Source organism: Trypanosoma cruzi, genomic scaffold (genome assembly GCF_000209065.1).
Source record: "Trypanosoma cruzi strain CL Brener 1047053516725 genomic scaffold, whole genome shotgun sequence".
Taxonomy (NCBI): Eukaryota; Euglenozoa; class Kinetoplastea; order Trypanosomatida; family Trypanosomatidae; genus Trypanosoma; species Trypanosoma cruzi.
Window position 1 is genome coordinate 237,123 of NW_001849575.1, and position 12,380 is coordinate 249,502.

The 12,380-nt window shown below is 54.1% G+C and overlaps 3 protein-coding genes and 3 pseudogenes across 3 annotated transcripts, besides 9 other annotated features; all 6 read left to right on the plus strand.

Moving 5' to 3' along the window:
• Positions 1–197, plus strand: Tc00.1047053503977.79 (elongation factor 1-gamma (EF-1-gamma), putative; the record flags this gene model as incomplete). Its single annotated transcript, XM_802070.1, has 1 exon — positions 1–197. A coding segment is annotated over one exon (195 nt), but the record flags the coding sequence as incomplete, so codon positions are not given.
• Positions 1–1,427: a sequence feature (areas merged during assembly that could not be assigned to a particular haplotype. This can correspond to areas where the two haplotypes were merged or to regions with more than two copies in the genome that were merged during assembly.).
• Positions 478–1,872, plus strand: Tc00.1047053503977.70 (annotated as a pseudogene).
• Positions 1,053–1,122: a microsatellite.
• Positions 1,428–7,462: a sequence feature (areas not merged during assembly with more than two copies in the genome that could not be assigned to a particular haplotype).
• Tc00.1047053503977.50 lies at positions 3,255–4,964 on the plus strand (annotated as a pseudogene).
• Positions 3,258–3,285: a microsatellite.
• Positions 6,883–6,907: a microsatellite.
• On the plus strand, positions 7,094–7,678 carry Tc00.1047053503977.40 (mucin TcMUCII, putative; the record flags this gene model as incomplete). The annotated part of the gene is made up of 1 exon (XM_802069.1): positions 7,094–7,678. The coding sequence occupies one exon, from the start codon at positions 7,094–7,096 to the stop codon at positions 7,676–7,678; it is 585 nt and encodes a 194-aa protein (XP_807162.1).
• Positions 7,458–7,566: a microsatellite.
• Positions 7,463–8,212: a sequence feature (heterozygous, non-Esmeraldo-like haplotype).
• Positions 7,934–8,018: a sequence feature (A-rich).
• On the plus strand, positions 8,193–8,924 carry Tc00.1047053503977.30 (mucin-associated surface protein (MASP), putative; the record flags this gene model as incomplete). Its single annotated transcript, XM_802068.1, has 1 exon — positions 8,193–8,924. One exon carries the CDS (start codon positions 8,193–8,195, stop codon positions 8,922–8,924), a length of 732 nt encoding a protein of 243 aa, XP_807161.1.
• Positions 8,213–12,380: a sequence feature (areas not merged during assembly with more than two copies in the genome that could not be assigned to a particular haplotype).
• Positions 9,531–10,652, plus strand: Tc00.1047053503977.15 (annotated as a pseudogene).

Sequence of the window (12,380 nt, forward strand, 5' to 3'; positions counted from 1 at the left end):
CAGCTACACGACGTTGTCGCGCTGTGTGAGTTGCGCGGCCGGGGCATGCCGGCGATTGTGAGGGAAGTGGAGGACACGGAGCTGTTCGACTGGGAGGAGGTGGCAAACGTTGCGGCGCAGCGGGAGCGCATGAAGGAATGCGTGTGCTGGAGGGCCCGACGATCCCGAGGCCTGTGCTGGAGGGGCGTGTGTTGAAGTGAGCGTGGGGAGACTGTGAGGAACGGAGTAGAGAGAATAACGGTAATGGTAACTGTGGGGGTGTGAGGAACGGGACAAGGGCGAGGAGCACTTCTTTTTTTTTTTTTTTTTGATTGTTTTTTGATTGTTGTTGAGCGGCGTCCACCCAAGTGTTGTTGTGCGTGACTCTCATTGCTGGATGGGACGGTGCGTGGCTGTGTGACTTGTCTCTTTTTGCTTTTGCTCTGCGTTGACGGGGAGTTAGTTTGTGCTGAAGGCTACACGCAAGTGACAGGAGTGATGGCGATGATGATGACTGGCCGTGTGCTGCTGGTGTGTGCCCTCTGCGTGCTGTGGTGCGGTCTTTCGGGAATTGCGGCCGACGATGCTGGTGGTGCCGATGGCAGTGCGGTTAAGTATTCGTTCGCGGGACGGCGCGCTCAGCTGCGGAGGGAATGCGCGGTGGAGGTCAGCAGGAGGACAGGAGGCGGTGCGAATATTTCTGCTGTGGAGGAATGCGTGCGTCGTGGGATGGACGGTGTGCGTGCCGTTGTGGGCGGCCGTAGCCGTTGGAGACGTCAACAGTTTGCCGTGGTCGCTGCTGATGTTTCTGATGAAAAAAGTGGCAAAGGCAGCGGTGACACATTGAAGGTATTATCTTCTTCAGACCGGTTGTCGCAAGCGGGACAAGATCCAGAAGAGGGACAGGAACATACAGATTCACTGGAAGTGACGAATGCGTTGGAAGGAAGCGGGGATTCACAAGTAACAGGAGAACAGAATGTCAGTCCAGATGTCGATCGTCACAAACAAACTGGGAGCCAAGAGCCAACCGTCGGCCAATCGGAAGATGAGGAAGACACGAGAAATCCCCAACTGCCACCACCACCTCCCCCTCCTTCAGTAGAATCACTACAACCACCACCGCCAACATCACCAGAACCAAACCCATTACAGTCAGAAGAAACACATCTACCAATTACAGCGGAAAAAAATTCAAAGCCACAAGACGGAGGTTACTCACAAGAAACCGGGTCGCTCCAAAAGAAAGGTTCAACAAAGCAAGAAGAAGAAGCATCCTCCTTGCATTCACCGGAGAGTGTATCGCATTTGGGTCGAGAGAGTACAACACCATTATCTACCTCTACAGACAGCAGTGATATTGCTGCAAGCACGGTGGAGAAAAGTGGTGCTAAAACTTCCAAAACTTCTGCCGCCTCAGTGACATAAAATGATTCCGAGGGAGATATTGGCCCCGCTGCTCTGCCAGCCAGCAACACCGAATTGCAAACACAGGAAATACCCAGCGCTGGTATAATTGCCACGACAAATGATGACGGCGACGACAGCAGCCCTGCAGCTCCTACTGCTGAAAGGACTATTGCTGGCACAAGAAGCACTCAAGCCTCTGGTGATGCGAGTGACCTTGAACGGACTAATAACGACGACGTCAATGATGACGTGGTACACAACGGTAAGACCGCAGAATTTGAAACCGCCTCAGGAAACAGGGACACTGAGGCAGATAAGGATGAGAGATACACAACAGTACCAGAGAACGCCACCAATAAAACGAGCAATACAGAGACCATAGCAGACAGCGCCGGCAGCACCGCGGTCTCTCATACCTTCTCCCCTCTTTTGCTTCTTCTTCTTGTTGCGTGTGCGGCTGCTGCTGCGGTGGTGGCCGCGTGAGAGTGAGGGAGAGAGAGCCATGCACCACCCGCACACACACACTCGTCCTTCTCTCTCTCTCTCTCTGTGTGTGTCCCCTTGCATGGACTCTCGCCCTCACCTCATCCCACGAAGCACGCACATAATGTGCCCATTGTATATATGCATGCACACCCATGCAGGCCCGTTGGTGCTCTCTTTTGCACGACACGCACCGCTGCCGTCCTGCCTGGCTGCATGGGCGGAGCACCGTAACTGTTTCTGTTTTGTTTCCATTGCATTGAGTGGGCGACCTCTCTCTCTCTCCCTGTGTGTGTGTTTTGCTTTACGGGAGCAATGAGAGTGTGTGCGCTGGTCGTCCCACGCTTCGGCTTTGTTTTGTTTTTCATTGTTTTTTGGTTGAGCACATCCATTCCACGGGCTGCGTGTGTGTGTGTGTGTGATGATATGAGTAATTTGTGTGTAATATCTGCTTCTCTCTGCCGTTGCTTTATTTGGACTCTCTTGTGCCGCACAGCTGCTCTGCATGCATAGGCGATGACATAGGCGCTGACAAACACACAAGCACAAGCACATGCACACACACGCCATGCCGTGCACACACGTGAGCAGCCCCTGCACTGCTAGAGGAGCTCTCGGCGCGCTTTGGAATGTCGCAGCGGGCACCATTGGACTCGGCGTGTTGGCGCCTGTGGCTGCCGTTGTCGACGCTCCGATCCGCTCTGTTGGAAGTGCCGGCGTGGTTGTGGGGTGGAAAGAGAGCAGCGGCGGACACGGTGACCTCTACGCAGTGAGCTCACAGTAACTTCCTTGGCCAGTGGCAGTGCGGATGGAACGGTCATAATGATCGCACCGCCGGCACGCTTGTTGTCGAGTTCCCCGAAAGGAGAGCATTGGAATAAGGTTCTTCCGCATGACTCTTTGCATCTCCGCCTCAGGGCCGCGCATCACAATTGGGGTTGCCGTGCGGTTATGCAACAGGGTATGATCTGCTGGGAGAGCGCGCTGTGCGATGCTCCTGCATCTGGGACTGTTGCTGTGCCGTTGGCGGATGTTGAGTGGTCGATCAGACAAATATTGCGACACCACGAGGAGAGCAGACCAAACACTCCGCGTGGGGGGAGCGTTGCGGCTGGTGAGGACTCTGTGCGACGGTGATGGACGTTCTCTCGACAACGGATTGACGGATTGTCCATTTGTTGGAGTCGTTGCGCACGCTGTGTGTATGGCCGCCTCTGTGTTCTCCTGTTACTTCGCTGCGTGGGCCGCATTCTGACGCATTACTGGCCCAAAGCCATTTTGTTTTTCTTACTCTTCTTTTTTCTTTGTTTCTCTCCTCCCGCATCCAGGCTGCGCCACTGCTGCTACTCACACGAAACCAAGAAATGCAATTTACTCAAGTCATGCGCCAGCCACGCCACGCCACGCCACGCCGCTTTTCCCACTCGCGGTGTTGCTGCTGATGTGCTGCGCCAGTGGGTGTATTGCCGTTGCACCCGCCACACAATACCGCTGTGGGTTTGACGTGCTGAAGAGGAGGAACGGCCCGCTGTCGACTGCGGTGGTGCGTGAGGTGCCGCGCAAGGGACAAGGCGCCATGCAGACGTACACCGTCGCCACACAGGATGACGACAGTGGCTGGGAGCCGATCCGCATTGCGGTGTCCACGGAGGATCTGGAGAGAGGCACGAACAAGAGGAAGAAGTACTGCGAAGAGGGAGAGGATGAGTGCTACAACGCATTGGGGCACAGGGTGTCATGCAAAGCAGAGCATTTCCTGACGGAGGCAAAGACACAATTGTACACTTGAAGGATTCTTCCCGGTGCCGTCAAACTGCACACTGAGCGACTAATTGTGAAACCCACTGGTGGGACGATAACTCTACCGAGGGCTAAGAATGGACCGTGCAGCCACTTTACGGTTCCTACCAGGCACAAGAGTGACTGCGTGCCGAATGCAGATTTTATCATCTACGCTGCTGCTAGGCCATCAGGCACGGATAGCAGGGCTGTGTGGGCGGCCACGTGCAACACATTGACGGATTTTTGCCCCTACATTGGCGCCATGAACTTTGATCCGAAGTACTTGACTGACACGGCGTGGAGTGTTCGCGTTGCCGCACACGAAATTGCGCATGCACTTTGGTTCAGCCAGGAGAGCATGAGAGAAAAGAACCTGGTGAAGAAGCGAGAGAGAAGTGTGCGTGGGACGCACCGCAGGATGGTGGCAGGGAAGCACGTTCAGGAGAAGACGAAAGCGCACTTTGGTTGTAAGTCTCTCGAGGGCATGGTGCTGGAGGACGAAGATGGCCCTCGAGAAAAAGAAATCCCTCACTGGAAGGGACGCCACGCGCGGGACGAGCTGATAGCCCCCACAGTTGGTGTCGGCTACTACACGGCTCTGACGATGGCGGTTTTTGCGGATATGGGATACTACCGCGTGAATTGGAGGATGGCGGAGCCGATGAGCTGGGGCCACCGCAGTGGCTGCGACTTCCTAGAGAAGAAGTGCAATACAACCGATAATCTTGCCGCCAAGTATCCCCACATGTTTTGCGATGCTAAAGACACAGAGACGCTTCGCTGCACCTCCGACCGCCGTCACGTTGGGAAGTGCACCGCAAGCATCGTTGAGGACAGGGGGAGTCTGGTGGATAAGGACGTCTGCCCTGTCGTATCTTCCGAATTTCAAGAAATATCGTCTGGGACAACGTACAGGACGTGCTCGGACGAAAATGTGGATTATCTCCCTTGGTCGCTGACTGGCGGCGGCTCGTGGTGCCTGGACGCGGAATTACTGGAGACGAAGGACGGTGATGGCCATAAAAGCGTCAAGGGAGTGTGCGCGCAGGTGTCGTGTGAGGAGGGCACAGTGAAGGTGAGGCACCTCGGCAGCAGTGGGTTTCAGCCTTGCACTGAGGACACTGACATCCCAGTGACGTTGAAAGATTTTAGGAAAGGTGGGAAGATCAAGTGCCCCACTTACGGCGAGGTGTGCACCATTGCCGCGAACGGCAGCAGTCTTGTCATTCCGAGTGCGTTGGTGGGTGGACAGGGTGACGAGCAAGAGGAGGAAGCAGAAGAGTCTGCGGTTGCTTCAGGGTCGCCTTCTCCGGAGAATACTCGTCCACAGTTGTCTCCTGTGGTGTCTGGTGCCTCCATTGAAAAGGAGCCTCCCGGTGCTTCGGCAGCGGGTGTCGCTGGTGGTGGCCTTCATGCCGGTCCGAGGGGTGATCCGGGGGTGCGGACCGAAAGTGAGGACAACACTCAGCGGCGGGGGAGGAGACCTGGCAGTGGAAGCGAGGGAGCCAACAGAGCCTCTGGCCCCGACGCCTTTTTTTTTTGCGCCATCACCCGGCGAGGACGTTGCACGAGCGGAGGGCGACCCGCGGGCGGATTGCCCAGCGGTGATTCCCAGTGCCTCCGTGCCTGCCACTCCGATTCCGTCCGTCAGCAGCGACGATTTTCGGGCGATACCCGATGCGTTGGTACAGCAGGCCGACAGTGATTGTTGTGTGGCTGCTGCTACTGCTGGCCTCATTCCCTTTGTGCTTCTTGTCGTGGTCGCTGCGGCGGTAGTGGTGGTGCCTCTTTGAGCAGCCGCGGCGGCTGGGCGCAATCAAACTGCGGCAGGGCGACGGTATTTACTTGGCACATTGGCCCCGCACTCAAGATGTGCAAAGCCGTAGCAATAACACTATAATACACTCACTGCATTCCCCATGTCCTTCTTTGCTTGCGGGTGATGGGCAAAATGACCGGTCTTTTATTGCCTTGTTTGTTATTCTGGGAAAAGGTGTTTTTGTTTTATTGCTTGGAGGGTCTAACTTCCGTGAAAACTGTGTGTGAACGAAGTAACATGGAGAGAAAAGACATTTCCCAGCACCACATGTATACACGCGTTTTTTGATGCGATTGGGACGAGGGGAAATCACCATACTCTAATCATGAGTAAAAAGTAAAGGAAATGTGCTCCAATGGATGCGGGGTCGTGCTAGTAGCTGTTTCTCTGAAGGACAGGGACGACTGCCTCTGCCTCCGTAATTGGTGCATGCGGCTTTATCTTTTACACTTTTGCTTGTTTTTGTGACTTTGCTTTTTTGTGTGTGCGTCATTGCGAGAATGTGGACCCCAAATAATTTCTGTGCTTCGGCTTTTAATCTGCATGCGCCCTTTTTATTTTTCTGCCTTCCCAATTTTTTGCATCCTTTTTTGATTGGCTGTGTGTGTTTCTCGGGTGCTCTGCTGCACTGTGGGTAGTGTGTCTTACTTCCTTCTGTCCCTGCTCTTCTGATTGTGAAAACACGCTGTGGGTCAGGGTGCATGGCTCCGTGGTTGCGGCACTATTTGTTGTGGTTGCGTTGGGGCAGCCCCGACAAGACTGCGAACGTGTGGCTCTTGGGTGTCTTGTTGGGCTCATTTCCGTCTCCTGCGCGATGGACTCCCGTCGTCGGCGCACTCTTTCGTGCGGTGGCCTCAGCGCAACAAGGTGGCAGTTTTGTTGTTGTCGCTGCTTCAGCTGTTTTGTGTTTCCCTCTGGTATTGTGAGGTGCAGGTGTCGGATGTGGCGGCAATGAGCCGAACATAAGGAAGGAGGAGGATGTTGCGTGCGTGCGGGAGGGCCCTGCGGTGTTGGAGCGGTGCGCACTGTTTGCGGACTTGATGCGCCCCTTTGGTGCATGGCGTGTCTTGGCGTGTCCCTCTTGCCGTGTGTGGTGCCAGCCGGCTCTTCACGATTGTGGCAATGGCGTGTTGACAGCCGTGTTTGGGTTGGCGTTGCATGTTCCACCCTCTGAGGCTACGAGGGCGAATGTGTCAAAATGAGCGACACCAATCGCGCACGACGCCTGGTCTGCAGGCAAGTGACGCACCGATTGCCGACGCGGCGCGGCCCTCTTGCCTTTTTTCGTCCCTCTGGTAGTCTACAGTCTGATGTCTATCCGTAGTGGTCTCCTCTTTTCTCACTCCTTTTGTGTGTGACCGCATGCACTGACCACAACAATTGTACAATATAATTATTACGGAGTGCAGGTGTGTGTGTGTGTGTTTGTGTGTGCCTGTTGCCGTGGATTGGAGTGTGTGTCGTGCGTGGTGTGCGGCGTACGGTGCATGCCTGGCTGCTGCCCTCTCCTCATGTGGTTTGCCCTCTGTGTGTGTCTGCCGCACCTCTCGTCTCCCCTGTTGCTCTCCATGTCCCTCACTGTGCAGATCAGCTCCACACCACTGAACGACCACACTAACGATGATGACGTGCCGTCTGCTGTGCGCCCTGTTGGTGCTCGCCCTGTGCTGCTGCCCGTCCGTGTGCATGACAACAAGTGAAGATACAGCTGGCAAATCTGGAAAAGATTCCGTTTCGACAAATTCTAAGCCAGACGGAAAAGGTCTTGTGACGGAATCGCTAAGTACAACTTCTCTTCCTCGGCCAGAGACACACAGTGAAGTGAGAGGGACGGAAAAGTCACATGCAACGGCTACAATAACCAAAACGCCCCAGTCACAAAATACTTCCAATAATACACAGGATCTAGATGATGGGAACTCTAATGAACGGAAAGAACATACGAATACCGTTACGGCAAATGAACAAAAGAAGGCCGCCGCACCAACAACGACCACCACGACCACCACAAAGGCACCAACCACGACGACGACCACAACTACAACACAGGCAACAAGTACTACGACTACAGAGGCGCCAACCACGACGACCACCCGCGCACCGTCTCTTCTCCGCGAAATCGACGGCAGCCTCAGCAGCTCTGCGTGGGTGTGTGCCCCGCTGCTGCTCGCCGTATCCGCGCTGGCGTACACCACTGTGGGCTGAAGAGGTGTATGCGGGCTGTGCGTGCCAGCACTCAACCGCGGGGATTTTTATGCGTCTACTGTGTTCCGATGTAAATAAATAAGAGAAAATAATGATTGTGTTTTGCTTCACTTGCTTCCGCTGCCCTGCTGTGTGCTCCGTGTTGCTGCTTCCTGTATCCGTCACGTTGAACGCATCCCGGACACGCTCACAACTGTTTGTGTGGACGCATTTTTGTGTGTGAGTGCATGCACACTGGAGCCATTTGGGTGCAATTTTTTGTTTTTGTTTTTGTGTTTTTACTGTTTTTTTTTTTTTTTACTTTTGTTTTGTTTCTCCTTGTTTTTGTGTTTTTCTTGTTAAATTATTACAGAGCGTTGTGCGTTTTCTGACTTTTATTGGCTTAATATTTCTCATGAAATGCGTGCTGCTGTTGCTGATGTTTTTTACTGTGCGGTGTCTTTTCTTTTTCCTTTCACTCTGCGTTGACGGGGAGTTAGTTTGTGCTGAGGGCCACACGCAAGTGACAGGAGTGATGGCGATGATGATGACTGGCCGTGTGCTGCTGGTGTGTGCCCTCTGCGTGCTGTGGTGTAGTGCCGGCGGTGGTAGATGTGGCGAGGAGATCGCGAAGGATCCTGTTGGTGCAAACGATGCTCCTGGGAATCTTGGTGAAGATGAAACGGAAAAAGCAGAACCTGCGGCGCTGGGACACGGAGACTTAGGTTTAAATCCAGAAACAACAAAAGATGTATCACAAGGCGGACCTTCAGAAAAACCTTTGGGAGGAACAGGTGGAGGTGCTGTGGAGAATGACGAAGGTCTTTTGAGTTCTGGAAGGGGGGATGAATTTAAATCGCCTTCACCAGAAGAAGAACCCCCAGAAACCGATGATCCGGGAAAAAGAATAGAAGAAGAAGAAGTGGAATTGCGACAACGAAGAAATGAAGAAAAAAAACTAGAAAATCAGCCACAACTGCAAGTACCAGTGGCACAACAGGAACAGAGCGCACTACCACAACCGCCACAATCAATGCAACAGCCGTCACCACCGCAAGAACAACCACGGCAACAAAAACAGCAACCGCCTCATGAGCATCCCGCAGACAATGAACAAGAATCCAAGAAGAATAAAAATGCCGTTTTTGCAAATAAAACCGAAAATGCACAAGACAGTGACGGCAGCACCGCGGTCACCCACATCACCTTCCCTGTTTTGCTTCTTCTTCTTCTTGTTGCGGCTGCTGCTGCGGTGGTGGCCGCGTAAGAGTGAGGGAGAGAGAGCCGTGCACCGCCCGCACACACACTCGTCCTTCACTCCCTCTCTGTGTGTGTGTCCCCTTGCATGGACTCTCGCCCTCACCTCATCCCACGAGGCACACACATAATGTGCCCATTGTATATATGCATGCACACCCATGCAGGCCCGTTGGTGCTCTCTTTTGCACGACACGCACCGCTGCCGTCCTGCCTGGCTGCATGGGCGGAGCACCGTAACTGTTTCTGTTTTGTTTTTATTGCATTGAGTGGGCGACCTCTCTCTCTCTCCCTGTGTGTGTGTTTTGCTTTACGGGAGCAATGAGAGTGTGTGCGCTGGTCGTCCCACTCCTCGGCTTTTTGTTTTTTTTCACTTTTTGTTTTAATTGTGTTGTGGTTGAGTGCACCCATTACCTTTTTTTTGTGGATTATTGGCTTGCTTTGACTGCGGACACTTGAATTTTTTTATTTATTTTTCTATTGTTTTTGTTTTTGTTGAGGAATTGCTAGCCACTTGTATTCTTGTAAAGCCATTAAGATTGTCTTTGACTTATGGTGTGTGTCAGTTGATCCACGTTAACCCCCACGGTCTGCATCGCTACTGGTGCTGCTATTGATGATCTGTGCGATGTGGTTTGCTAGCGGATGTCTTGCTTTCACCCCGAAGTATTCATTATTTCGTGACGATGTGTTCTGCTCCGACGGTGGGGAGAATGCATCTCAGGGCGCTGGACGCGTTGCAGGTGTGCAGCGGTGTCTGGAAGGGCCCATGGGTGCCCATAGGCATCAAGGCATCAACAACAGACCCGTGTGACAGCAGGAGGCACTGCGTCTTCTCCTGGTCTCACGCAATGAATTCATTGAATGACAATCGCCACTGTGAGGATGGTGTTCTATCCTCTGTGTACGGTAATATCGTTGCCGAGGAGACTGTCCCCGCTGCTGTGTAACTGCATGCGAATCGTCTGCTCGTCCGGCCACTGGAGGGTCCGCTGACTGTGCCCCAATTTGCCACGGGCAGCGTTTGCAGTCGGTTCACGGTGACTGATGGGCATTGTTCCACTGGTGTTGCCAATTCCGAAATGACAAAGTGCGTGGTTGCTGCGCTTGTTGGTGTGTGGGCACTGCCGTGCGTCACGCTGGAGGATGGCCGTCCCGTCGCTGACGCCATGAACTTTGCCTGTTAGTTTTATTTCACTGACGCATCGCCACCCGCATCGCCGCGCACTTGTTGGCCCATTCTCTCGGGTTCACCTACCCGCACATGGCCAGCCGCAGCATGGTGAGGAATGTTGTCGGTGTGCGTGGCAGAGCGCTGTCGGTGGTGGTGGACTCGACGAATGCCGCGATGTCTGCAAGGGAGCACCAAGACTGCGACGACATTGATGGCGTGAAGCTGCAGGATGACGATGGGGACTGGAGGACGCTGGAGTCGCACTTATCGCAGCGCCACGCTAGGGATGAGCGTATGGCACCGATTGGGGGTGCCGACTACTACACGGAGCTGACGCTGGCCGAATCGGCTTACCTGGTCTGCTTGAGGGTGAACTGGTAGATGGCGGAACCGACTCGTTGCTGCAGCAAGTCGGGATGTAGGCTGCTGCTGCTGCAGAGGAAGCGCTCCGCACCGAACATGAGTGAATATTGCTACATGCTCTGCGACGTGGGTTTCCCTGTCAAACGCTGCGCGTCGGACCGGTATTCCCGCGGTTGGTATTTGGGGAGTATCCATGAAGCTCAGCCAAACGCCCGATGGACAGTTGCCCCATCACTGATCCCGCACTGGATGTGAGGGATATTGAGGCTGTTATTTGGAGGGGAGAATATTTGTCTGCGATGCCCGGGGATGAGCCCTCTTCGTGGTTTCTGGACACGCTTCCACCAACACGACGGATGCGAGGAACCCGGAGGAGACACATCTCAGTGCTGCAGCGCATGCGGCATTGAGGTGCCTCGGCATGCAGGTGCATTCGGAAGTGACTGAAAAGGGTAACGTCCGTTGGTCCCATGCACGGACGGAGCGACGATTGCGTGGGCCGCTCGACCCTACGATGGGGGAAACGTTATTTGCCGTGACCACGCGCAGGTGTGCACGATATCTGCCAACAGCGGTAGCCCACTTCCAGTGGTTTCGTGGGACGGCGAGGAGAGAGCATGTGGAGCAGGACGGTTTCACCGGCATATACTGAACAAGGATTGCCAGGAGCATCTGTCCCCGTTGCGGAGAGCATTGGGACCGGCCGCGGCACACCATCAAGGGACGTAGACACGGCTGCTCCCAGAATCATGCGTTGACAGAGGAGAAGGAAGTCGCCCCAGATGCCACGACGGCAACGGTGTGATCTTGCCCAGCGACACCGCGGGTGCGCCGCAGGAGGCGGAGAAGAAGAGCGATGTTCCGGACAGCGACGATGTGGCCGCCGATGGTGTGACGTCTGTTGTGGGATAATCCAACAGGAGATGAGGCCGTGAGCAACAAGGCCGGTGGCGGCGCCGCAGCCACGGGACTCAGGATCCCTGATGCCGCTGATGACGCGCATGGCGCCGTGGACCCTCCGCAGAGGGAGGATGATGCGGCGGTGGGGCGCGGGGGTTGGGAGGAAGACATGAAGTACGCCTCGCCTTCGATCCACGGCAATAACACTGCTGCTGCTGCTTTTCCCTTTCCACTGCTTCTTCTTCTTGCCGCTGCCGCCGCCGTGTCAACACTCTATTGGGTGGCTGCATGGATGCCGCTGCACGACGAGGCGACTGCGGTTGCGTCCTGCGTGGCCCGCACTCAGCAGTGGTTGCAAGAGAGAAAACCCTATATCAATTGGCATTTCCTATCAGTATATAAATTTATATGCTCTGCTTGTCTGTATACTTTTTACCAGGGATATGCTGTATACACTCTTTCCCTTTTGCGTTGGTTGCTAATGTGGCAGCACAACGCGTGTTTTAATGGTTTTGGGATAACAATTTGTTTGACTTTTTCTGGAGAATACTTTGGGTGCGTGTGCAAGGGATTTGTGTGGTTTTGACTTTTTTATTTTTATTTATTTGCTTTGGCATTTTGTAATGATACTTCGCTTCTCCCGTTATGTGTGTTTTGGATTGTGTGGTAAATGAATTGTGTGAAATAGCAAAACATTGCTGCGTGGCGTGTTGCTGTCCTGTGGTGTGCTTGCTGGTGCGGTGGCATAGTGTGATGCTCATTGTATTACTCCTGTTGCGTTCGTTTCTGAAGTGTTGCTAGGGCACCGGGAGTGGATGCCTGTGGACGCACACCGTGCATTATGCGTGGCATTGGTGGGAGGGGAGACTGACATAGTTGGCGGGATTCGGTAAGGCGCATTTTTGCCCACGGACCCTGCAGCTGCACCAGCCTGAGTGGCGCTTTGCATATGGACGTGTGGATTGGTTTCATTTTGCGAGGCTTTTTTTACTGCTTGTCATTTTCCGCTCGGATACCGTGCCCGTGGCA